We start from the raw sequence: 27,518 nt of genomic DNA, 5'->3' as shown, positions 1-27,518 counted from the left end.
ATACAATTATAGGACATACTTCAACAATGAATAATCTTCCTATGTAATATTAATTTAACCAAAAAAAAAAGTTTTAATGTAACTTTATTGTGGGGGAGGAGAATTAGAAGTGGGATAGAATGATATAAGAAAGCTATGTCATTTGCCATAACAGCAAGTCTACAAATAATGTCTTTAAATCAATAATAGTAAGATAAACATATTATTTAGCAGCACATAAAGTATTAGAAAAAATGACTGAGAGTTTATGTTTTTTTGTCTCTGGAAGCTGTATGGGAGGAGGCTTAGAAGTTGCTGTTTTTATAATCTCTTGTGGTATCTATCTTTTTAAATTATTCATGTATTATTTTGGATGAAAATAAAATAATACTAAAAAATGTGTATAGATATACAAGTAAGAGAGAAGTCAGTCATTTTAGCTCTGCCTTAAAAATAAGAAAGTGCAAAAATCCTGACTAGATTAAATGCCGAAGTAGTTATTTTACTAAGTCTTTCAGATTGCTAGCTACCTAAACTCAGAAATTTGTAATGCCCTGCCTACTCTCTGGTGGCAGCTGACCCATCGTTCTGTAAGGGGGGACAGCAGTTGGTAGTAGAATAAAACAATTGAAAACAGATGCTAACCACATAATTACAACACTAGTTCAATAAAATAAAAAGCGACAAAAACAAACAAAAAACAGTACAAATAAGAGCCTCTGCTTCCTCAGGTACATCCCTGCTTCTGGGAGGGGAAGTATGACCTAGTTAACTTAAAAATAAATTGATTTTATTGATGCTGAATGATGTCAGAGTCAAAGAAATTTTCAGAAGTGAAATTACATTGACAAATATAGGAAAGTTGTAAAGAGATGAATTGGTACAGTAAGAGTTTAAAGAAATTGGGTTTGATTCTGTTTCCTATAGGGAAAGGTAATCAGGTATTTGTATGTGCTTGATCACTTGGGTCTTTAGAGAAAGTGAATGTTTGAATAAAGTTTATCTTTTAAAAAAATGTATCTCTTAAAATGTTTAGGCTTTGTTGTATATCTATTATGGTCATTTTTAGAAAACTGATTTTGATTGAAGACTTCTACATAGGAAAGACTTCTACATAGGAAAGGTTATTATTTTGAGTTGGGAAAACTTAACTTATGAACATAAATTGTGAGATCTCTCAAACTAAAAAACATGAAATGTTAAAAATTGGAAACATAGAGGCTTTGGGGACATCTATATTGCTGACCTCAACTTCATTCTGTCAGTCTTGCTTCCTAATTTAGTGGCCAGGCCAACTGTTTATCCTTTCTTATATCCCCTTCTCCTCGATTATTCCTACTCTTAGCACTCCTCTGTGAAATCCTCCTAGTTTTTAAGGTCTAATTAGATACTGTCTTTTTCATAATATTTTGCTTGATTCATTACCAGCTGGAAGTACTCACCTTTATTTAACTTTCATTGCATTAAATTTTTTTTTACTGTAGTTTTAAAATATGCCTTATCTCCTATAGAACAAGAGTGGTATCTTTTCTGAGTTTGCTGTCTTCCACAGTACTTTTATACATGCTAAATGCTTAGAGAGTTCTTGGTTTAGTTATTGTGTAAATAAATTTAAGGTTCTACAAAGCATTCCTTCCTAAAAGTGAATTATTTATTAGGTTTATAGACCTACCTGAATGTTTTCTATGTACCTTTTAATATGCATGGGGTATTTGCTTTAGTCATTGCTGACAGATGACTTTTGGTTTTTGTCTTTCAGTCTTACCTCCAGTATTAGTGCCTCGCCATAATGAATTCAATCCACAACACAGCCTTCTGGTTCAGTTTAGAAACCTGAGCCACAATGAACCGCACATGCCACAAAATGCAACTTTTCCAGATTCTTTCCACCAGCCCAACAACACTCCTTTTCCGTTATCTCCAAATAGCCCCTATCCCCCTTCCCCTGCTAGCAGCACATATCCCAACTCCCCAGCAAGTTCTGGACCAGGAAGTCCATTTCAGCTCCCAGGTATGAATTTATTTTATTAATACAAGAAAATAATCCCTAAGAATCAGCAGTTGTTACACTGCTGGCCCTCTGAGTGAACTGTTATGTGCCAAGAGTTATTTTTGACTCTAGTCTTTGGTAATTGTTTCATTTACAGAAGAGTTTTGGATTTTATTTTGCCAAATACCATATGTTTATATATTTTCATGTAAGTTATAACTAAGACCCATTTATTGAGTGCCTTTTATGTAACTGATACTGTGATTAAAGATATTACATTAAGTTCAGACCAGCATGAGAGATAGATATTGTTCCTGTTTACAGATGGAAAAAGAAATTGATACAAACTCTAAGAGTTAAGTACCTTACATCATGTTGGACAGCTAATGAGGGTTCAGACCCAAGTTTCTTTGACTTCAAAGTCTATGGTTTTTAAACTTTACTACATTGTAAAGTTTGCCTGTCAAATCATTTTAGACTTTGGAAGGTTAAATGAATTCCGGTTATCTTTAATTAGATAACTGATGAACTGATTTGCCTGTAGAAAGATAAGCAGATTATAATGTATAAGGTTTCGAACTGTTGTTAATGTCATGTCATGTCCGGACACATCTTATGTCACTCTGTCAAATATTTGAATGCCTACTGCAGGCAGAGTCATATGTAAGTATATTCTTTGTGGCTTCTCTGAAACAAAATATCAATTGATGCAGGTTTTTGTTTTTAATCCTCACCCAGGGACATTTTTGCATTTATCTTCAGATAGAGCAGGAGGAAGATAGGGAGAGAGAGAGAGAAACATCTATGTGAGAGAGACACATTGAGTGGCTGCCACCCACAGGACCCCAGCTGAAACTGGGGACAAACTGCAACTGAGGTATGTGCTCTCTGCAGGAATCAAACCTGGAACTCTCTAGTCTGTGGGCCAATGCTCTAACCACTGAGTCAAACCAGCCAGGGCTGCAGTTTTTGTTTTGAAGAGGAACAAGTATTAACCATTTAACTGCTGTTAGGTATGTGTTCAAAAGCTAGTATTCATACTTTGTCCTAGATTCATTTTTATATTTTTAATTTTTTTTTTTTATTATTATTATTATTATTATTTTTTTTAATCCTCACCCGAGGACATTTTTCCATTTTTCACTCAGATAGAGCGGGAAGGAGAGAGAGGAAGAGAGAGAGAAACATCGATGTGAAAGGGACACATCGAGTGGCCGCCACCCACACGACCCAACCAGGGCCGGGGACAAACTGCAGCCAAGGTACATGCCCTTAGCGGGAACCGAACCCGGGTCTCTGTGGACCGCAGGCTGACTCTCTAACCGCTGAGCCAAACCGGCCAGGGCCCTAGATTCATTTTTGATTGTAGCTTTGCCTCAGAATATATCTTCTACATATCTTCGGGTGAAAGACAAATCATATTCAGTGTGTATAGTTACAGAGACAAAGAATTACAGCTGTAGCTTTTGAGAAGGATTTTAACCATGAGTGTTGGAACCCAACAGATTTTCTAGTTAGCATTCAGTTTCCTGAGAGAATTACCTAGCCATTTAATAGGGCACTACAGCCATTTTAGGATGTTGCAGAAAATGAGACAACTGCTCTTAATATTTATGGCAAAATTTGAAGGAGCATAACTTTATTTTTCAGTTTTAAATAACAATATACAGTATGTGGTAAGTTTGATAATTTAAAAGTATTTGTAGATACATACCTATACTAGGATAATTGTGTCTTTCAGATTGATTTCCAGAGGTTGCAGATTCTCCGAGCATATGATTCTAAGCAAATAAAGGCAAAATATTGACCTTGAATTCTATTTTAGTGAATTTTAGCACTGATCTTTCTATCCTGGATTCCTCTTACAGTAGGTTTTCAGTCACTAATGGTTGTGCTGTCTTTTTTTCTTTTCACTTGCTCTAAGATGGCATCCTACATTTTTGTGTGCCTGTGATATTTATTAATGAACCCTGCTGGGAAAGTTATGAATTTTTAAATGCTTTTAGAATAACTTTGAGAAGGATGAAGACTTTATTCTTTTGGAATGTGAACTTGTCTTATTTTCTTCCTCTTAGCTGATACTCCTCCTCCCGCCTATATGCCACCAGATGATCAGATGGGTCAAGACAATTCCCAGCCTATGGATACAAGCAGTAACATGATTCCTCAGATTATGCCCAGTATATCCAGCAGAGGTAAGAGAAATACCATATTTATCTTGTTGGTTTTGCTCTTTTGTGGTTTGCTTCTTTTAACTTGGCTGCTTTTTAAAAACAGCTTTTTTTTTTAATTACTTACTTAATTTATTGTTGTTACACATGTTTCTCCTTTTCCCCACACCGATTCCCCCAGAATTGTTGACCATGTCCATTGTTCATGCATACATGCATATAAGTTCTGTGGTTTATATCTCCCCCACAAACCCCTCTTTTGGGGATTGTCAGTCTGTACTCCACCTCCGAGTGTAAAGGACTACCCCATTCCTCAGACTGTTATGTTCATTATATTCCATGAATAGGTGAGATCATATGATACTTGTCTTTCTCTGTTTTGCTTGTTTTGCTTAGGATAATACTCTCCAGGTCCTTCCATGTCGTCTCAAAGGATAAGAGATCTTTCTTTCTTATGGCTGCATAGTACTCCATTGTGTATATGTTCCACAGCTTTTTTATCTTTTGTCTACTGATGGACATCTGGGCTATTTCCAGATCTTAGCGATTGTAAATAGTGCTGCTACGAACATGGGGGTACATATATTCTTTCTGATTGGTGTTTCAGGCTTCTTAGGGTATATTCCTAGAAGTGGAATTACTGGGTCAAATGGCAGTTCAATTTTTAATTTTTTGATTTCCATAGTGGCTGCACCAGTCTGCATTCCCACCAGCAGTGAACTAGAGTTCCCTTTTCTCCACACCCTCACCAACACTTATTGTTTGATGATTTGTTGATGGAGACCATTCTGAAAGGTGTGAGGTGATACCCCATTGTTGTTTTAATTTGCATCTCTCTGATGATTAGTGATGTTGAGAATTTCTTCATATGTCTTTCAGCCATTTGTATGTCCTGTTTGGAGAGGTGTCTATTTAGTTCCTCTGCCCATTTTTTAATTGGGTTCTTTGTCTTCCTTTTGTGGAGTTGTATGAACACTCTCTATATATTGGAAATTAACCCCTCATCTGATATATCATTGGCAATTATGCTCTCCCATACAATGGGTGACCTTTCCATTTTTCGGTGGTTTCTTTTGCTGTGCAGAAGCTTTTGAGTTTGATGTAGTCCCATGTGTTCATTTTCTCCTTTGTTTCTGTTGACTTAGGTGATGTATCAGTGAAAATTCTGCTGTGTATGATGTCTGAAATTTTGTTGCCTACATTTTCTTCTAGGATTTTTATGGATTCATGAGTCACATTTTGTCCATTTTGAGTTTATTTTTGTGTAGGGTGTAAGTAGATGGTCCAGTTTCATTTTTTTGCATGTAGCTGTCCAATTTTTCCAACACCATTTATTAAAGAGGCTGTTCTTACTCCACTGTATGCTCTTTTCACCTTTGTCAAATATTAATTGAGCATATTGCCTTGGGTCCATTTCAAGGTTCTCTGTTTTGTTCCACTGGTCTATGTGCCTGTTCTTGGTCCAGTACAGGCTGTTTTGATTATTGTGGCTTTGTAGTATAACCTGAAATCTGGTAATGTGATCCCTCCAACTTTGTTCTTCTTTTTCAAGATTGCTGTAGCTATTCGAGGTCTTTTTTAGTTTCATATGAACTTTTGAAGTATTTGTTGTAGTTCTGTGAAGTATGTCGTTGGTATTGCATGATGGGGATTGCATTGAATCTATAGATTGCTTTGGGGAATATGGACATTTTAATGATGTTAATTCTTCCAATCCATGAAGAAGGTGTGTGCTCTACTTTTTTATATCTTCCTCTATTTCTTTTTTCAATGACCTTTAGTTGTCTATGAATAGGTCCGTTATTTCTTTGGTTAAGTTTATTCCTAGGTATCTTAATTTTATTGCTGTGATGGTAAATGGGAGTGTTTATTTAGTTTCTCTTTCTGTGAGGTCATCATTGGTTTATAAGAATGCCATTGATGTCTTGATGTTAATTTTGTATCCTGCTACTTTGCCAAATTCATTTATTAAGTCTAGTAAGTTTTTGATGGAGTCTTTGATGGTTTCTAGTATCATGTCATCTGCGAATAATGACAGTTTAACTTCCTCCTTTCCCATTTGGATTCATTTTATTTTTTCTTCATTTCTAATTGCTGTGGCTAAGACTTCCAGTACTATGTTAAATAAGAGTGGTGAAAGTGGGCATCCTTGTCTTGTTCCTATTCTTAAGTGTAATGCTTTTAGTTTTTGCCCATTGAGTATGATATTGGCTGTAGGTCTTTCACATATGGTCTTTATTATGTCGAGATATGATCCCTCTATTTCCAGATTGCTGAGCGTTTTTATCAGAAATGTTGATGGATTTTGTCGAATGCTTTTTCAGCGTCTATTGATATGATCATATGATTTTTATCTTTCATTTTGTTTATGTGGTGTATCACATTTATTGATTTGCGAATATTTTACCAGCCTTGCATTCCTGGGATGAATCCTACTTGGTCATGGTGAATAATTTTTTTGATATATTGCTAGATTCGATTGTGTGTATTTTGTTCAGGATTTTGGCATCTATGTTCATCAGGGATATTGGTCTGTAGTTTTCTTTCTTTGTAGTGTCTTTTTCTGGTTTTGCAATTAGAATTATGCTGGCCTCATAAAACAAGTTTGGAAGTCTTCCTCCTTCTTGAATTTTTTGAAATATTTTGAGGAGAATGGGTATTAGTTCCTCTTTGAATGTTCAGTAAAATTCCCCCATGAAGCTGTCCGGGCCTGGGCTTTTGTTCACTGGGAGAGTCTTGATTACATCTTCAGTTTCTTTTGTTGTTATTGGTCTGTTCAAGTTTTCTATCTCTTCCCGGTTCAGTTTTGGGAGATTATGTGTTTTTGGAAATTTGTCCATTTTGGTTACATTGTCGAATTTGTTGCTGTATAATTGTTCATAAGATCTGTTAACAATCCTTTGTATTTCTGTGGTGTCAGTTATTATTTCTTCTCTTTCATTTCTGATTTTGTGTATTTGGGTTCTCTCTCTTTGTTTCTTGGTGAGTCTAGCTAAAGGTTCATCAATCTTGTTTATCTTTTCAACGAACCAGCTCTTTGTTTCATTGATCCTTTGAATTGTTTTTATCTCCATGTCATTTATTTCTGCTCTGGCCTTTACTCTACTTGCTCCTTTCTTCTACTTGCTCTTGGGTTTTCTCTCTGTTTGCTTTCCAGTTCTTTAAGTTGTGAGATTAGATAGTCTATTAGAAATTTTTTTTGCTTCTTGAGGTAGGCCTATAGTGCTATGAACTTCCCGCTCAGAACTGCTTTTGTTGCATCCCATAGATTTTGTGTCATTGTGTGTTCATTTTCATTGGTTTCCAGGAAGGTTTTCATTTCTTCCTTGATCTCCATGGTAACCCATTCATTGTTCAATAACATGCTATTTAGCCTCCATGTTTTCAAATGTCTTTGCATGTTCTTGTTGCAATTGATTTCTAGTTTCATGCCATTGTGATCTGAGAAGATGCTTGATATGATTTCAGTCTTCTTGAGCTTCTAGAGACTGAGTTTGTGACCTAACATGTGGTCTGTCTTTGAGAATGTCACATGTGCACTTGAGAAGAATGTGAATTCTTTACTTTTGAAGTGTAATTCTCTGTAGATATCTATTAAATCCATTTGATCTAGTGCTTCATTTAGAGTCTGTGTTTCCTTGTTAATTTTTTGTGTAGAAGATGTATCCAGTGATGTCAGCAAGGTACTGAAGTCCCCTGCTATGATTGTATTGCTGTTGATTTCTCCTTTGAAGTCCTCCAGTAGATTTTTAATACATGTTGGTGCTCCTAAATTGGGTGCATGTATGTTTACCAAGGTTATATCTTCCTGTTGGATAGATCCTTTCAATATTATGTAGTGGCCTTCTTTGTCTCTACATATGGCCTTCATTTTGAAATGTACTTTATCAGATATGAGTATTGCTACCCCATCTTTTTTTGCTTTCCGTTTGCTTGAAAGATTTTATTCCATCCCTTCCATTTCAACCTCAGTATGTCAGTCTTTTGTTGTGAGGTAGGTTTCTTGTAAACAACATATATGTGAGTCATGCTTTCTTATCCAGTCAGCTACTCTGTGTTTTTTTATCGGAGCATTCAGACTATTCACATTTAAGATGATAATTGATATGTACTTATTTATTGCCCTTTTTGTTTAGTGTGGTTCTATTTTTCTTCCTATTTCTTCTACTAATTACAGCAGTCCTTTTAGCATATCTTGCAGTGCTGGTTTGGTGTTAATATATTCCCTTAGTCTTTTTTTTGTCTGGAAAGCTCTTTATTTGACATTCTTTTTTGAATGATAGCCTTGCTGGATAGAGTAGTCTTGGGTTCAGATCCTTGTTTTTCATGACCTTGATTACTTTATGCCACTCCCTTCTGGCCTGTAGTGTTTCTGTTGAGAAGTCAGCTGAGAACCTTATGGGGTTTCCTTTGTAGGTAACCTGTTGCTTATCTCTTTCTGCCTTTAGGATTCTCTCTTTGTGTTTAATTTTTGGCATTTTAATTACTGTCTGTCTTGGTGTGGGCCTGTTTGGGTTCTTCTTACTTGGGGCTCTCTGTGCTTCTTGAACTTGAATGCCTTCTTCCTTCCCCAAGTTAGGAAAGTTTTCTGTCACTATTTATTCAAATATATTCTCTAACCCTTGCCCATTTTCTTTCTCTTTGGGGACTCCTATGATGCGGATGTTATTACATTTCCAGTTGTCCCAGAGTTCTCTTAAGCTATCTTCCTGTTTTTTAATTGTTTTTTCATTTTAGTTTTCTGATTGGTTGATATTTTTCTACCCTGTCTTCTAATTCACTGATCTAGTTTTCAGCTTCCTCTACTGTGCTTGTTAGTCCTTCCAATGTGTTCTTAATTTCTGCTATGTCATTCTTCATTTCCATTTGCTTGGTTTTCAGTGTTTCTGTATCCTTACTCATGGTACTGATGTCCTTACTCATGCTGTTGAGCTTCCTCAAGATCATGGCTCTGAACTCTACCTCTGATAATTTGCTTAGCTGCGTGCCATTGATCTCATCTTCGATAGAGTTTCTTGTTCTTTCATTTGGGAGTTGTTTCTTTGTCTCACCATTTTGGCTATCTCAGTGGGTTGTGGAGCCTGCCAAATTTCCCCTGTGGGTGTTGGTGTTCTGCTGTCTGTGGCCCCCTCTATTGGGATGATCCTCAGTGAGCCCACATTAAACACCACTGTCAAGTCTTACTTTCCTGGGTGGATTTGTAAGCCCAGGAAAGGTTCAGTTAACCCCTAGCTATTTCCTGGTGGCTAGTAGTCTCAGTTACTCAGTGCCTTGGAATGTAGCCCTGGTATTCTGTTTAAGAGGATTTCCAGAGGGTGGGATAGATGAGCCTCAATTTGCATTTCTTTGCCTCACCTGAGAAAGGCTGAATCTCTGAGCAGTGGCGGGGGTGGGGTGTGGGGGGTGCTGCTGCTTTTTCCCATAGCTCTGGGAAGGAGAATACTGGCCCTGTCCTTTGTGGCTGCAACTCAGCAGAAAGTCTGAGTGATCTCCAAACCCCAGGTGTCCTTACAGAATTCCAGCCCATTCTGCCCTCCCTCTGCTGTAGCCCCCAGGTGAGTGGCTGTGGATATTTTAGTGCTCTGTTCTGGCTCTCTGCACTGCGGAGCGGGCTTGGTTTTTATTCCCCAAGGGTGCTGTTCACAGCTAAGACTGCTGCTGTCTGTGAGCTCCCAGCCCGCCACCTTCTCGTGCTTCCACAGATCCTACTAGTGTCCCTGGTTATATGGTCCTGGCCTGCTGCTTTTCTGTTGCTTTTTTCTGAGGATTTGTCTTTATTTTACATGTAATTCCTGTTTGGTCCTGGGAGGTCATCTGCGTAGCTTCTATTCACTTCGCCTTCGTTTTTTCACATCCTCTATGCCTATCTTGTGTGCAGCTGTGTCACACAGACCTTTCTGGTGCCCCAGCACCCTGCAGGTCCCACGGGTAACTGGATTGCACAGTCCCTTTGGGGACCCGGCTCTATGCCTATGTCATGGGCTGCTGGGTCGCACAGGCCTTTGTAGTGCTTCAGCACCCCCAAAGGTTCTGCGGGTAACTGGATGGCACAGTCCCTGCTGGGTTGCGCAGACTTCTCTGGTGCTGCAGCACCCAGTAGGTCCCGTGGGTAACTAGATCACACAGTCCCTGCTGGGTCACACATGCCTCTCTGGTGTTTCAGCACCCCACAGTTCCTGGGGGTAACTAGATCACACAGTCTCTGCTGGGTTGCACAGGCCTCTCTGGTGCTCCTGCACCCTGCATATCCAGAGGGAGGGCAGCTGGATCACACCAGTTTCTCTTGGGCTCAGGCTTCCCACTGCTCTTGTGAGCTACTGGATCGCACAGGCCTCTGTGGAGCCTTAGGTCCCGCAGCTGGCGACTGGGTTGTGCTGCTGCCCTGTGGGGCTCAACTCCTGCTCAGCTTTTGTTGTAGTTTTTGTGGTTGGGTCTCAGCTGCTGGTCTGTGCTTCTGTTGCCTGGGGATGGATGTCTCTAAAAACAGCTTTTTTGAACTATAATTTATATACCATAAAATTTATTCATTTTAAGTCTATGATTCAATGGATTTTGTTAATGTATAAAGTTTTACACTATCATCACAATGTAGTTTAGAGCATTTCCATAACCTTTACAAAAAACCCTTGTGTCCACTTTGTAGTCTATCCCAACTCCCAGACCATCTTCAAAGACCCTGTAATCTGTTTTCTATATCTATAGATTTGCCTTTTCTGAACATTTCATATAAATAGAATAACATATTGTATAATCTTTTGCATGTGGCTTCTCTCACTTAGCATCATGTTTTCAAGTTGCATCCATGTTGTTGAATGTATTAGTAGTTCCATTTTATTGTTGAACAATTATTCCATATGTGGCTGTACCATATTTTGTTTATTCATTCACCAGTTGATGAACATAATGATTATTTCAGGTTTTTGGTTAGTATAAACAATGCTGCTATGAACATTTGCATATAAGTCTTTGTATGGACACTGTTTTTCTTCTTCTTGGGTAGATACCTAAAAGTGGAATTTCTGAGTTATATGGTAAGTTAAGTATTTAAGAAAAACTGCCAAGTTTTTCCAAAGTGGCAGCACCATTTTCCATACTTACCAGTAACATATGAGGGTTCCATTTCTCCACATATTCTTTTTTTATATATATATTTTGTTCAGATAGAGTGAGAGAGAGAGAGAAACATCGACCTGAAAGGGACACATTGAGTGGCTGCCACTCTCACGACCCAACCAGGGCCGGAGACAAACTGCAACCAAGGTACGTGCCCTTAGCGGGAAACGAACCCGTGTCTCTCTGGACCGCAGGCCGACGCTCTAACCGCTGAGCCAAACCGGCCAGGGCTCTCCACATATTCTTAACACTTGTTTTTAAATTTTTTTATTTTTTGCCCTTCTTGTGGGTGTACAGTGCTATCTTGTTGTAAATAATGATGTTGAATATTTTTGTGTACTTATTAACCATTTATGTATTTTCTTTGGTGAAATTTTTATTTAAATCTTTTGCCCATTTTTAAATTGCATTGTTTGGAAGGTCCTCCCTGAGGAGCAAGGGGTCCCCATCCCACACCAGGCACCCCAGCTCAAGGTTCCTGTGCCAGGAAGAGAAGTTCCTATAACGTCTGGCTGTGAAGACCAGTGGAAATTGAGGCTGAGGGAGGCTGAGGCTGCTGGAGTCCCAGGCAGTTCCTCTTAAAGGGACCATGAATGGACTTACACAGACGCCATTCCTCTGAGTTCCAGCATGGAGGGGAGGCAGCTTGAAAGGCACCAGAGACATACAGTGAAGAACTGAGTTGTTTGGCATCAGGGTGAGGGCTGGAGAGGCATCTTTCTTCTGGACAGATGTGCTGGTGGAGGCAGAGGTTCCTTTGTTGAGCCTTTCCCCCAGGAAGCCACCAGACAGGTGTCATATCCCGGACTCCAGCAACCTGGCTTACAGTTTGTTCTGCCCAGGTGATACCCTGAGGCCCTGCCCCAAGCTGTTTCCAGTGGCTTTATCATAGGATTGGCCTGTTTTGGCTCCTGCTTCAGATTTTCCTAAATTCTCTCAAACAAGCAGCATCTGGCCACAGAGAGCCCCATACCTCTCACTACATGGCCCCAGGCCTGGCACTAGAAGCATCCAGCCTTGGTTCACAGCTTGGCTTGGCCTGGACACCTCCAAGCCCAGCACAAGAAGCAGCCATCGTCAAATCACTTTGTAGCTTATGTTTGGTGGCCCCCGGATCGAATACAGGCAGTGGCTGACCTTGCCTCAGAGCTAGTAACCCAGTGGACAGCTTCAGACCACATCGAAGCACCACCACCCAACCACCTCCACAAGTGACACACTCAAAGAATGGACTCAGTGGATACCAGAGCCCTGCTGAAGTAAGTCTTGCTCTTTGTGGTGGGACCCTGCACAGCTGATCATCCAGGGTAATCACAGGTCAGTGGATAGTGGGCACGGCCAGTCAGTCTGAGTGAAACCTTCCCATTGACCTGCCAACAGCAATCAAGACTCAGTTATAACAGAAGGGTGTAAAGTCCATATGAGGGGTGCACCTCGAGGGTCCAACAGGGTGACCAGGGAGGCTGTGCCACTGGATCCTGCAGGACACCTACTACAACAGGCCACTCTACCAAGCCTAGGAGACAGAGCAACTGTACCTAATACAGAGAAACAAACACAGGGAGGCAGCCAAAATCAGGAGACAAAGAAACATGTCCCAAATGATAGAACAGAAAATTCAGGAAAAGAACTAAATGAAATGGAGGTAAGCAATCTAACAGATGCAGAGTTCAAAACACTGGTTATAAGGATGCTCAATGAACTTAGTGAGAATTTCAGGGAACTTCATGAGAACATCAAGGAACTTAGTGGGGACCTCAAGAGCATAATAAAGGACCAGTCAGAAATGAAGGATACACTAACTGAAAAAAAGAATAATTTACAGGAAATCAATAGTAGAGTAGGTGAAGCCAAGAAGCAAACCATCGATTTGGAATATAAGGAAGCAGAAAACACCCAATCAGAACAGCAAAAAGAAAAAAGAGTCCAAAAAAATGAAGTTGCCTGTGGGACAACTTCAGGTGTACCAACTTTCATATCATGGGAGTGCCAGAAGGAGAAGAGAGAAAGAGCAAGAAATTGAAAACCTATTTGAAAAAATAATGACAGAAAATTTCCCTAACTTGGTGAAGGAAACAAACATACAAGTCCAGAAAGCACAGATAGTCCCAAACAAGATGAACCCAAAGAGGTCCACACCAAGACACATCATCATCAAAACGCAAAAGGTTCAAGACAAAGAGACAGTCTTAAAAGCAGCAAGAGAAAAGCAGTTGGTTTTCTATAACGGAGCTCCCATAAGACTCAGCTGATTTCTTAAAAGAGACTTTGCAGGCCAAAAGGGAGTGGCAAGAAATATTTAAAGTGATGAAAACCAAGGACCTACAACCAAGATTAATCTATCCTGCAAAGCTATCATTTAGAATTGATGGCCATGTAAAGAGTTTCTCAGACAAGAGAAAACTAAAGGAGTTCATCACCACCAAACCGGTATTATATAAAATGTTGACGGGTTCTCTTGGAGAAAAAGAAGACAAAAAAATATGAACAATATAAAATGTCAGTAAATACATATTAACAACTGAATCTACAAACAAAATGAGTAAGCAGAACAGAAACAGAATCATAGATACAGAGAACTTTTTGATGGTTGCCAGAGGTGAAGGGGGTTGGGGGAGGGGTGAAAAAGATGAAGGGATGAAGAAGTACAAATTGGTTGTTAGACTGAGGAACCTCAAAGGGAAGGAGGGAGGTGGGGGGAGAAGAAACAAAAGAACATATATGCATAACCAGTAGACACAGAGAATAGTGTAGGAAAGGTAGGAGGGGTGTGGGAGTGGGGATAAGGGGGTCAAGGAGGGAAAAAAGGGACATCTGTAATGCATTCAACAATAAAGATAAGTTTTTAAAAAATGCGTTGTCTTATTAATTTATAATTGTTCTTTATATATTCTTGATAGAAGGAATATTTTCTCAGTCTGTGGGTTATCTTTTCATTTTTTTATTGGTATCTTTTGAAGCACAAAGGTTTTTAATTTTGATGAAGTACAGTTTAACAGTTTTTTTCTTTTCTGGTGTAGCATCTAAGAAATTTTTGTCTATCCCACAGTCATGAAAATTTTCTTATGTGTTTTCATCTAGAAATTCTATATCAGCAGTTCTCAACCTGTGGGTTGCAACCCCTTTGGGGGTCGAATGACCCTTTCACAGAGGTCACCTAAGACATAACAGTAGCAAAATTACAGTTATGAAGTAGCAACAAAAATAATTTTATGGTTGGGGGTCACCACAACATGAGGAACTGTATTAAAGGATCGCGGCATTAGGAAGGTTGAGAACCACTGTTGTATATCATTAGTTCTTACATTTAGGTGTATGATTCTTATTGAGTTACGCTTTCTGTATGGTAAAGGTCTAGATTCATCTTCGTTCATATAGCTATCCAGTTGGTTCTAGCACTGTTTGTTGAAAAGAGTACCATTTCTCCATTTAATGATTTGGCATTTTTTTCAGTAATCAATTGACTATAAGAGTTAGCATTATCTTGGCTGGTGGGGCTCAGTTGGTTGAGCATCATCCTTTGTACCAAAAGGTCACAGGTTTGATTCCTGGTCAGAGCTCATGCTCAGGTTTCAGACTTGATCCCCAGTAGGGGGCTTGCAGGAGACAGCTGATTGATGTTTTTATCTCTGTCTTCCCCTTCCTCTCCTTCTCTCTCTCTAATACCAATAAAAACACACACACATAAATATATATAACATATATATAATAAATAAATAGTTTAATATATTAAATATTAATATTTAATTATTATTATATATTAAAAATATAATTAAATATTAATATTAAGTTTAATATTAAATATATTAAACTATTTATTATATATATGTTATATATATTGTTTAATATATATATTAAACAATTTAATATTTATTTTAGGACTCTAAATTTTACTTATTGATCTGTATATCTGTACCTTATAATCTTGATTATTAAAGCTATATATGGGTTTTGAAAATAAGAAACATGAATCCTCCAAGTTTTTCTTTTCTAAATTGTTCTCTTTTATTCCTGTTTGTTGAGAAATTTTATCGTGAATGGATGTTGGGTTTTCTCAAAAGCCTTTTTCACATCTGTTGAGGTGATCATACGGTGGTTTTTTTTTGTCCTTTTTCCTAGTAATAAGGTGTATTACGTGAATGGATTTTCTGATGCTAAACCAGCCTTATATTCCAGGGATAAATCCCACATGGTCAATATGTGTAATCCTTTTTTAATGTTGCTGTATTATATTAACTGATATTTTTTTTAGTATTTTTGCTTGTATATTTATAAGTGATATTGGTCTGTAGTTTTCTAATGATGTCTTTGACACTGGTATCAGGGTAATAATGGCTTCATGGAGTGAGTGGGGAAGTGTTTCCTCCTATTTTTAGAAGAGTTTGTAAAGTATTGGTATTTTTTTAGAATACTTGATAGAATTTACCAGTGAAGCCATTTGTGCTTAGACTTTTCTTTGTGGGAAGATTTTAAAAACTGATTTAATTTTTTTATGTGTTATATGGGTCTATTCAAGGTCAACGTTTTTTCTTGAGTCAGTTTTGGTAATTTGTCTTTCTAGAAGTTTGTTCATCTCATTCAAATTGTCTAATTTGCTGGCATAAAGTTTAGCATGGTATCCTTTATACTATATTTCTAACTTCTGTAGGGGTTGGTAGTTATATCTTCAATCCTGTTTTTCTTGGTTGATTTAGCTAAAGGGTTGCTAATTTTGTTGATCTTTAGAAAGAACTGATTTTTCTTTTTTAATTTATTTCCACTCTAATCTTTATTATTTCCTTTATTCTGCTTACTTTAGGTTTAGTTTGCTTTTTTTTTTTCTTTATTGATTTTAGAGAGAGAGATAGAGAAACATCCACGAGAACATTGACTGGCTGCCTCCTGCATGTCCCCCACTGGGTATTTGGCCCACAACCTAGGCATATGTCCTGACTGAGAATCAAACCAGCGTAAGTGGACGTTCAACTACTGAGCCACACTGGCCAGGCTTAGTTTGCTTTTCTTTTATAACTTCTTAAGGTGGAATTTTAGGTTATTGATTTGTTTTGTTTTTGTTTTTTATCCTCATCTGAGGACATTTTTCCATTTTTGTTCAGATAGAGTAGGAGGGAGGGGGAGGGAGGGAGGAAGGGGGAGGGAGGGAGGGAAGGAGATAGAGAGAGAGAGAGAAAGAGAAAGAAACATCGAAGTGAAAGGAACGCATGGAGTGGCTGCCTCCTGTACAACCCCAACAGGCCCTGGGACAAACTGCAACCGAGGTACATGCCCTTAGCAGGAAGGAAACCGGATCTCTCTGTATGGTGGGTTGATGCTCTAACTACTGAGCCAAACCGGCCAGGGCTGTTTCTTCTTTTTTAACATAGCTGTTCAAAATTATGAATTTCTCCTCTAACCACTCCGTTAGTTGTATCCCACAAACTTTGATATGTTTTCATTTTTATTCAGTTCAAAATATTTTAAAATTTGCCCTGTTATTTCTTGTTTGACTCTTGGATTATTAAGTAGCATGTTAATCAATTTCCAAATACTTCAAAATTTCTTGAATTTCTTTCTGTTGTTGATTCTTAATTTAAATCCATTGTGGGCATTGAATTTACTTTGTATGATTTCAGTTTTTAAACATTTATTGCAACTTGCTATATGCATGTTTTTATACGCCTGTGACCTAAGAATGGTTTTTAGATTATTAAGGGTCGTTAAAAAAGAAGACTGTTGTGACAGAGATAGTATGTGGCCTGCAAACCTAATATGTTTGCATTCCATTTGGTAATGGCTATAATCCTTTTTGTATGTTGCTGAATTTGGTGAGCAGAAAACATTTGCCAACACCTGGCAGAGCATATGGTCTACTTTAGAGAATATTCCTTGTGCATTTGAAAAAACTTTATATTCCAAAATCATAGTGTCTATGGATTTCAGTTAAAACAAGTTGGTTGATAGTATTGTTCAAGTCTTTTGTCTTAATTTCTTTCTAATTATGTAATCAATTATTGAGAGTGAAAGATTGAAGTTCCCAACTGTTACTATTGAATTATTTATTTCTACTTTCAGTTCTGTTGATTTTTGCTTCATGTACTTTGGGGACTCTTGTTAAAGTATACAATTCAGTAACATTAACTACATCCACAGCGTTGTACAACCATCACCATTATCCATTTCTAGAACTTTTTCATGATCTCAAATAGAACTCTGTACTCATTAAAGAATAACTCCCCATTTTCCCATCCTATGCCTTTTGGTCACTACCATTCTGCTTTCTGTCTCTGTGAATTTTTCTATTCCAGTTCCCTAAGTGGAATCAAATAATATGTATTTGTTCTTTTGTGTCTGGCTTATTTCACTTAGCATAATGTTTTCAAGTTTTATTCATGTTATAGCCTATATCAGAATTTCATTCCTTCTTAAGGCTTAATAATATTTTATTGTATGTATATACCACAAGTTGTTTGTTTATGTATCACTTGATGGACATTTCGATTGTTTCTACCTTTTTGCTACTCTTCATAATGCTGCTGTGAACATTGATGTACAGGTATCTTTGAGTGTCTGCTTTTTAACCCATTTGGTATTACATACCTGAGAGTAGAATTGCTGGATTTTATGGTAATTCTATTTAACTTATTAAGCAACTGTCAAACTGTTTTCCAATATGGCTGCACCATTTTCGTTTCCACCAGCTTTACATTAGGGTTCCAGTATCATCACATTCTTGTCAACATTAAAAAAAAAAATAGCCATCCTAATAGGTATGAAGTGGTATCTCATTATGGTTTAAAAGCCACTTTGTTTTGAGACTAAACTCCTTAGTTTGTCACAAGTTTTGAAGAAGATACTGCTATTTCTTAAAATAATGGTGTTTTTTGTGTGTTTATGTGTTTGTGATAATACCAAAAGACTGTATGTCACATTTTGTTTTTCCAGGAGCCCCATTTTTAAAAAATAGTTAAATTTTGGCTCCCCAATAGTCTTGTTAAGGTCTAAATAATGTTTTTGCTTTTTCAAGGCTTAGAATTTACCTAAGAATTTTGTCATACTGATTTGCTTAGGGTAGCTTTTTAAAATCTCTAAGCCTGAGTTTCCCCATTTGTAAAATAATTAGAATATTTACAAAAGGATTATTAGTATATATGATCTTAGCATACAGCATCAGATAATACCCAATAAATGATATTATCATCTTCCTTCTGAAAATATGCATAGTATTTACCCTAGCAATTATTTTCCTTTTCTTCTTTCTCCCAATTCTCCAGAGATCAGACAGTGCCGTTTAATAGTGTGGTGGTACGTTAGGTGCTCCTTGGAATACAGTTTATCTCAGCCAAACAACTGAGTCCCTTTAGAGGAATTTGGCACTCAAGTCTTCTCACCCTCAAAGATGTCTTTTTTCATCAAATTTCTTCTAATTTCAGTTATATTTTGTGTTTTTTTCTTTGGCAGACAGGTAACAAAAGGAAAATCAAAGTTAAACTGCAGTGCCATGAGTCACCAGTTAACAATATATCCTGTGCCTTAAGCAGAGCAAAGCTTTTCTTTTTCTTCTTTTCATGCTAACCAAAATTGTCTTTTTAGTTTTGCTTAGCAATTTTTTCCTATAAGCTTCTGCTCATTCTTGGCTCTAGCTTTTCTAACACTATTCTTATAACTTCCTGTTATTCATTTGTATGTGTCTTTGGTTATGGGACCCTCCTTGTTCCATTTTTGTATAAACTTCTTTAAAATCTGAGCTTTTAGGATTTCTCTCTGTGGGTCCATATTGATTTGTTTCCTGTTTCTCCTCATCTGAATTCTTTGCAATTGAATAATCAGAATTAAAATGTAAGGCTAACCAATTCTTTTGAATTGCTTACATAGGCCACGTGACCACTCTTAAATTTTTCTTACACGTTTATTCCTGCTTTTTAAAAAAAGAAAATTGAAGGTACATGACTTCTGCCTGATTATAGCTCCAAGACAAGACACCCTGCTAGCACATGTCCCTCCCACCCACTGTATCCATTAGGAATTGTTGACTTTTACACAAATAAGAATTTGGTCAGTACAGTTGCTCCTTGACTGAAAATAAACCCACTGAAAATGGAAAATATCTTAAGTCATTTAATATACTCAACCTACAAGACAGCATAGCTAAACCATCCTTAAACGTACTCAGAACACTTACATTAGTCTACAGTTTGTCAAAATCATCTCATACAATGAATACACCCTAGAGTATCAGTTGTTGACCCTTGTGATCATGTGGTTGACTGGGATCTGTGGCTTGCTGCCATTGTCCAGCATCACAAGAGAGTATCGTACCATGTATTGCTAGCCTGGAAGGAGATAAAAATTCGAAGTACAGGTTCTACTGAATGGATATGGCTTTCACTCCATCATAAAGTTGAAAAATCTTAAGTTGAATTATCATAAGTAGGACCATCTATATTTTTTACTATGTATCAGTCTTTTTTCATAGTCAGCTCTGGCTCTTAACATTTAACATTTAAAATGTATACCACCTTTTACTCAAAGATAATGCTCACTTAGTTGTTGTTGTTTTTCTTTCTTTTTTAACAGACTTCATTTTGTGAATCGGTTTCAGAGCTTCAGGTTCACAGCAAATTTTAGTAAAAAGTACAGAGTTCCCACATACTCCCTGCCTCCACAAATACACAGTCTTCCTCACTACCAGCATCCTGGTAAAAAAAAAAAAAGTGGAACATTTATTACCAATCAGTGAACCTACACTGATACATCGCTGTCACCTGAAATCCATAATTTACATTAGGGTTCATTCTTTTATTGTTGTTAATCCTCACCCAGGATTATTTTTCCATTGATATTTTAGATAGAGTGGGAGAGAGGGAGGGAGAAAGAGAGAAACATCGGTGTGTGAGAAAGACATCAATTGGTTGCTTCACATTCTTGCTGTTGTATATTCTGTGGGTTGTAGCATATGGATAATGACATGTATCTACCATTACAGCGCTAAACAGAATAGTTTCATCCTCTGTGCTCTGCCTGTTCATCCCTCCCTATCTCCTAAGCCCTGGCAATTGTTGATTGATTGTTTTTTTAAAATCCTCACTTGAGAGTATTTTTCCGTTGCTTCTTTTTTAGATAGAGCAGGAGGGAGAGAGGGAGGGAGGGAGGGAGGGAGGGAGGGAGAGAGAGAGAGAGAGAGAGAGAGAGAGAGAGAGAGAGAGAGAGAGGAATGTCAGTGTGAGAGGGACACATTGATTGGTTGCCTCCTGCACTTCCCTAACTTCCCTAACCCAGCTGGGGATCGAACCTACAACCAAGGTATGTGCTCTTGACCAGGAATCGAAACCTTTACTCTCTGGATTAACCACTGAGACAAACCTGCCAGCGTTCATTGATTGTTTTATTGTCCCCATAGTTTTTTCTTTTGCAGAATATCATATAATTGGAATCAGTATGTGTAGCCTTTTCAGATTGACTTCTTTCAGTTAGTAATTTGCATTTAAGTTTCCTCCATATCTTTTCATGACTTGATAGCTCATTAGTCCTGAATAATATTCCATGGCCAGGATGTACTATATTTTATTTATTCATTCACCTACTGAAGGACATCTTGGTTGTTTCTAAGTTTTGGCAATTATGAATGAAGCTGCTGTAAACATCTATGTGCAGGTTTTTGTGTGGACATAGTTTTCACATAAAATACCAATGAGCACAATTGCTGTATTGTATGCTAAAAGTATGTTTAGTTTCATAAGAAACCATCAAACTGTCTTCCAAAGTGGCTATACCATTGTACATTTCCACCAGCAGTGATGAGAGTTCATGTTGCTCCACATCCTTACCAGCATTTGATGTCAGTATGTTGGATTTTGGCCATTTTAATGAGTAGCAGTGGTATCTCATTGTTATTTAAAATTTTTTTTATCCACACCCGAGGACATTTTTGCATTTATCTTCAGATAGAGCGGGAGGAAGAGAGGGAGGAAGAGAGAAACATTGATGTGAGAGAGACACATCAAATGGTTGCCACTCACAGAACCCCAGCCAGGGACTCTCTGGTCCCTGTGCTGACAGGGCTCTCATTGTTATTTTAATTCGCATTTTCCTGACGATATGTCATGTGGAGCATCTTTTTATATGTTTATTTGCCATCTGTATATCTTCTTTGGTGAGGTGTGTGTTATGTCCTTGAACCATTTTTTAATTGGTTTGTTCATTTTCTTGTTGAGTTTTAAGAGTTCTTTATATATTTTGGATAATAGTCCTTTATCAGATATGTCTTTTGCAAATATTTTCTCCCAGTCTGTGGTTTGTCTTCTCATTACCTCCACATTGTCTTGCAAAAAAACGTTTTAGTTTTTAATGAAGTCCAGCTTATTGATCGTTTCTTTCATGATCATGTTTTGGTGTTGTATCTAAAAATTCACTACCATATTCAGGGTCATCTAAATGTTCTCCTATGTTATCTTCTAAAAGTTTTATAGATTTGCATTTTACATTTAGGTCTGTGATCCATTTTGAGGTTATTTTGGTGAAGGGTGTAAGGTCTGTGTCTAGATTAATTGTTTTACATTTGAATGTCAGTTCTTGTATCATTTGTTGAAAAAACGTACTTTTCTCCATTATTGCCCCTGCTCCTTTGTCAAAGATCAATTAGTTGTATTTATGTGGGTCTATTGATGGGTTCTCTCTTCTGTTCTTTTGATCTATTTGTCTATATTTTTTAATCCTCACTCAGGGATATGTTTTTATTGATTGTGTGTGTGTGTGTGTGTGTGTGTGTGTGTGTGTGAGAATGGAACCTGTGACCTTTTGATGTATGGGACTGTACTATTTTTCTTTTTTTTGAGGGGGGGCATTAATCCTCACCTGAGGACCATTGATTCTTAGAGAGAGTGGAAGGGAGAAGGGGGAGAGAGAGACATCAGCTGCTTGCCTCCTGCACATGCCATGACCAGGGCGGGGATTGAACCAGCAACATAGGTATGTGCTTTTGATCTGGAATTGAACCCAAGATCCTTTGGTGCTTGGGCTGACACTCTAACCACTGGGCAATACCGACCAGGGCTATTTTTCTGTTCTTTTGTCAGTACCACACAGTCTTGATTGCTGTAGTTTTATAGTAAGTCTTTCAGTTGGGTAGTGTCAATCTTCTGATTTTGTTTTTCAATATTGTGTTTGCTTTTCTAGGTCTTTTGCCTCTCCTTATAAACTTTAGGATCAGTTTGTTGATATCTACAAAATTATTTACTGGGATTTTGATTTAAATTTCATTGAATCAATAGGTCATGTTAGGAAGAACTGACATCTCGACAATATTGAGGTAAAATGGTTCTGAAGATGGAATGGCTATTTAGTTCTTTGATTTCTTTTATTAGAATATTATAGATTTTTCAAAGATCTTGTACCTATTTTTGTTTGATTTTTACGTAAGTATTTAATTTTTTGAGTGCTAATGTAAATGATAATGAGTTTTTTTTTAAATCCTCACCTGAAGACATATTAATTGATTTTTAGAGAGGAGGGAAGGGAGAGAGAGAGAGAGAGAGAGAGAGAGGAGAGAGAGAAAGAAACATTGATGTGGGAGAGAAACATTGATTTGTTGCCTTTGGTCTGCACCCCGATCAGGGATTGAACCTGCAACCTAGGTATATGCCCTCACTAGAAATTAAACTTTCCACCTTTGATTTTTCAGTGTATGGGATGACACTCCAACCAACTGAGCTACATTGGCCAGGACAGTGGTAATGAGGGTTTTTTGTTTGTTTGTTTTTTGTTAATCTTCACCAGAGGATATTTTTCCATTAATTTTTTTTTTTACAGACTGGAAGGGAGTGGGGGAGAGAGAGAGAGAGCGCGCACGAGCGAGCACACAACATCGGTGTAAGAGAGACACATCAATTGATTGCCTCCAGCAGGACCCCAACTGGGGCCCAGGATCAAACCCACAACCCAGGCACATGCCCTTGACCGGAATCGAACCTCAGACCCTTCGGTCCACTGGCTGGCTGATGCCCTAACTGCCAAGCCAAACTGACCAGGGCAATGGTAATGAGTTTTTAATGTCAAATTTCACTTGTTCATTGCTGGTATATAGAAAAGTGATTCACTTTTGTATGTTAACCTTATATCCTGCAACCTTGCTGCAATTGCTTATTAGTTCCAGGAGGGTTTTTTGTTGTTATTGTTTTAGTTTTTGTTTTGTCAATCCTTTTAGTTTTTCTATGTAGGCAGTCATGTCATTTGTGAAAAAAGACCGTTTTCTTTCTTTTTTTTTGAATGTGCCCCTAGCGGGAACCGAACCCAGGGACTCTCTGGTCCACAGGCCAATGCTCCAATTGCTGAGCCAAACCGGCCAGGGCCTGTTTTATTTCTTCTTTTCTAATTTGTATACCTTTTATTTATTGTACTTGTCTTACTGCATTAGCTAGGACTTCTAGTACGATGTTGAAAAGAAATGGTGAGAACATCCTTACTTCATTACTACTAATCTTAGCAGGAAAGCTTCTAGTTTTTCACCATTAAGTATGATGTTAGCTTTAGGTTTTTGGTAAATGTTCTTTATCAAGTTAAAGAAGTTCCCCTTTATTCTAATTTGCTGAGTGTTTCACTTTGTTTGTTTAGTTCAGATTTTTGTTTAGTATAATTTTATAGATAGTGGTATAGTTAAATCTTTTAGGCTGCTGAAACCCATTTGTCATTGCAAATTTAAACCTGGATTAAAATGTGATGTTGGTTATCCTTGTATTTGTATAATTTTTAAAATTAAAATATTTAAGGCATTTAGAACTTGTTTTCTGGATACAGACTCTAAGCTAGGAAGGACAGTGAGACCAAGTGAAATAACTGAAAATTTTCTTTTTATATAGTGCTTGATTCGAATTAAAGGGAATCACATAAAGAATCTGGAATGTTGGGCAATTAATCATTAAACATTTTTTCTGTTTGGTTTGTTCACAGATGTTCAGCCTGTTGCCTATGAAGAGCCCAAACATTGGTGTTCAATTGTTTACTATGAATTAAACAATCGTGTTGGGGAAGCTTTTCATGCGTCTTCTACTAGTGTGTTAGTAGATGGATTCACAGACCCTTCAAATAACAAAAGTAGATTCTGCTTGGGGTTGTTGTCAAACGTTAACCGTAATTCCACAATTGAAAACACTAGACGACATATTGGAAAAGGTAATTTTGTCATTTTCCTACATTCACTTGAATTCTCTTTGTCGTGCTTGTTGTGTACCATTCATCGTGAAAGGTTGTGTACCACGCATTGTGAAAGGTGCTGGAGCATACAAAGCCTGAGGCATAGTGTCTGCGCTCAAGTTGCAGGTGTTGAAGTAAAGACATAAACAGTCCTCTTTTCCTTATCCTGCTTAGTTGTTTTTCATAGTACTTAGGATCTGAAAACATATTTCTTCTTTGTTTATATATGTATTTTTTTTACCCTCACCCGAGGATATTTTTGTATTTATTTTCAGATAGAGCAGGAGGGAGAGAGGGAGGAAGAAAGAGAGAAACATCGATGTGAGAGAGACACATCAAGTGGTTGCCACCCACACAACCCCAACCGAGCTGGGGACAAACTGCAACCGAGGTACATGCCCTTAGCGGGAACTGAACTTGGGTCTCTCTGGACCGCAGGCCGACACTCTAACCGCTGAGCCAAACCAACCAGGACTTTGTTTATATTTTTAAATATTTTTCTGATGGGAATATAAGCTTTACAGAAATTTGCCTGGTTTACATCTTCAGCAGCTAGAACAGTGCCTGACTTATACTAAATTTACAACAAATATTTGTGGAATATATTAATGCTGTGGAAGGATTAGGATTTTATAATTATGATATTTATGAAGTATTTTGGGTTGAGATGATGTATAGGAATTTCCATTATGTTGGAGGAGAAGGGTTATAGGTAGGAAATCCAATTTGAGTAACATAAATCTTCAGTAGCCTCACCATCATCCCTCCCACCTTTTAATTCAGGTAATAGGTTTTATTTAAAATTTGTCCTGTAAGACAGTTGCCATAACAGAGAACTTCTCCCACAGCAATGAAATGTCAGAGTCTCTCATATCAGGTGGTCAGGAAAGATATCTGTCCCAGGTAGAGTGTATTGCCTGTTTCTTAAGAACTTTTGTTTTTACCACTTGCTGCTTTTTGCTTCTTTTGACTTGAAAAAAATCTTAGTCCAAATACTGAACAAAAGGTAAATAACTAAAATTGTAATGCAATTTCATAACAAGAGATTCAGAAAAATACTATGGCCAAAAATAAATTGAAAAGAAAATTTCCATTCTCTTTTGACTTTAGCCAACTTGATTTTTTAGGTGTAATGCCTCACTTCTTTGCATTGATTTTCTCACTGTATTAGAATAATTCAAGAGAAATCCACTTGATGAATTCTTGAATTCTATAATCAGTGTTCCCCTTTCCCCTCATCAAATATATTTCTAGGACTCTTTCTTCTATAGGTCATTTTTATTTGCTCAGAAAAAAAATTTTTTTTTAATATCACAGCATAATACAAGTCTGTGAGTCATGTATGTGCAGAGGTATGTATGTACAAGGATGGTCTTTGCAGTAGTAAAAAGTTGGGAACAACTTCAGCTTTAGCTATATAATTTGAATTTTTAATATTGTAACTATTCATATTTATTTGTATATATTTTAAATACCAAAACATTTGTTATATTTATTTATTTTATTTTTTAAATTTTCACCTTAGGATATTTTTTTCATTTATCTTCAGATAGAGTGGGAGGGAGGGAAGGAGGGACAGAGAGAAGGAGCGAGAAAGAGAGAGAAACATAGATGTGAGAGAGACACATTGACTAGCTGCCTCCCCCATGACCCAACCATGGCCGGGGACCGAACTGCAATGGAGGTACGAACCCTTGACTGGAATCAAACCTGAGACTCTCTGGTCTGTGGGCCAAGGCTCTAACCTCTGAGCCAAACTGGCCAGGGCTATTTTAATTTTTTAAAATTTACTGGTTTGAGAGAGAAACATCAATTTGTTGTTCCACTTATTTATGCATTCATTGATTGATTCTTATATGTGCCCTGATCATATGCCACAACCTTGGCATATGAGGTCGATGCTCTAACCAACTGAGTTACTGTGCCAGGATCAAAAAAACATTTTTTTTTTTTACTGGAAAGTAAAAAAACCCTGCCATTTAAAGGCTACTTTTGTGACCTTAATTTACATATGTGCCTTAGGGTTTTTGGTTTTTTTTCCTTTTTCATGTTATGCTTTCCTCCATTAGCAAAAGGAATGCAAAACTCTTTGCCAAATGACAATGTATTATAGTAAGCATTCCTTTGTAAAGGGTTCATCATAAGGTGGTGTGTGTATGTGTGTGTGTGTTGTGCCATTGCTTTCTTTCATAAGATGATAAATGATTATTGGAAAAGGGGCAAAAACCCCAAGAACTAATAAACTAGTATTTTGCCAACTTGAGTGTTAAGTCTTAGTTATTTGAGGACAATTTTAAATTTAGGTTTAGATTAACCTTTTGATTATCTTTGACAGCAAAAGGCCATCTAGTGGTACCTTCTATCTAAAGACTGTGAGGAGTTTGCTATACAATCGGCTCTCATTTATTGCGGTTAATCCATTCCAAACTCTACCCCCATAAATGAATTTCCGTGAAGTAGGATTTTTTATTTCCATACAGTCGTCCTCGCCACATTGCTAGATGCTCGACTTTGGCGGCTTCACTCTATCACGTGATAGAGTGAAGCCGCCAAAGTCGAAGTGCGAAGTGGTGAAGGATGACTGTAGATTGGTGGGTGTTCTTGGTTGCATTTCATACAGACTCTTTGTTTTCATTATACTGCTTTGTTGACTCTTGTAATGCCTGTCTTTTTAAGGTGTTCATCTGTACTATGTTGGTGGAGAGGTTTATGCAGAGTGTCTCAGTGATAGCAGCATATTTGTACAGAGTAGGAACTGCAACTTTCATCACGGCTTTCATCCTACCACTGTCTGTAAGATTCCCAGCAGCTGCAGCCTCAAAATTTTTAACAATCAAGAGTTTGCACAGCTTCTGGCTCAGTCTGTCAATCATGGATTTGAAGCAGTATATGAGCTCACCAAAATGTGTACAATTCGAATGAGTTTTGTCAAGGTAAGTGGGTTGTAACCTGTAGCTTAATTTGAGTCACTGTAAATATGTATATTATATATCTGTAGGATATAATTTTTTAAAAGCCATTATTAAATGAAAGGTGGCAATTACTTTTGACCTGATTTAATAGGTTTTTAAATGAAATTCTTAAATCTATAATTTTAACCA

General features: G+C 37.4%; 1 protein-coding gene across 2 annotated transcripts in view; it reads left to right on the top strand.

The window, feature by feature from the left end:
- The window catches only part of SMAD5 (SMAD family member 5), a 48,287-nt gene that overhangs the window by 18,629 nt on the left and 2,140 nt on the right, over nucleotides 1–27,518 (top strand). For both annotated transcript variants that reach the window (XM_036240829.1, XM_036240830.1), the window contains 4 exons: nucleotides 1,739–1,990; nucleotides 4,045–4,164; nucleotides 24,175–24,396; nucleotides 27,094–27,350. In XM_036240829.1, coding sequence (XP_036096722.1) covers nucleotides 1,739–1,990; nucleotides 4,045–4,164; nucleotides 24,175–24,396; nucleotides 27,094–27,350 — 851 coding nt within the window. The remainder of the gene's footprint in view (nucleotides 1–1,738; nucleotides 1,991–4,044; nucleotides 4,165–24,174; nucleotides 24,397–27,093; nucleotides 27,351–27,518) is intronic.

The sequence above is a fragment of the Molossus molossus genome, unplaced genomic scaffold (genome assembly GCF_014108415.1).
Source record: "Molossus molossus isolate mMolMol1 unplaced genomic scaffold, mMolMol1.p scaffold_m16_p_4, whole genome shotgun sequence".
Classification (NCBI taxonomy): Eukaryota; Metazoa; Chordata; class Mammalia; order Chiroptera; family Molossidae; genus Molossus; species Molossus molossus.
Note: the sequence above shows the minus strand (reverse complement) of the source record. Positions and strands in the feature narration are given on the sequence as shown.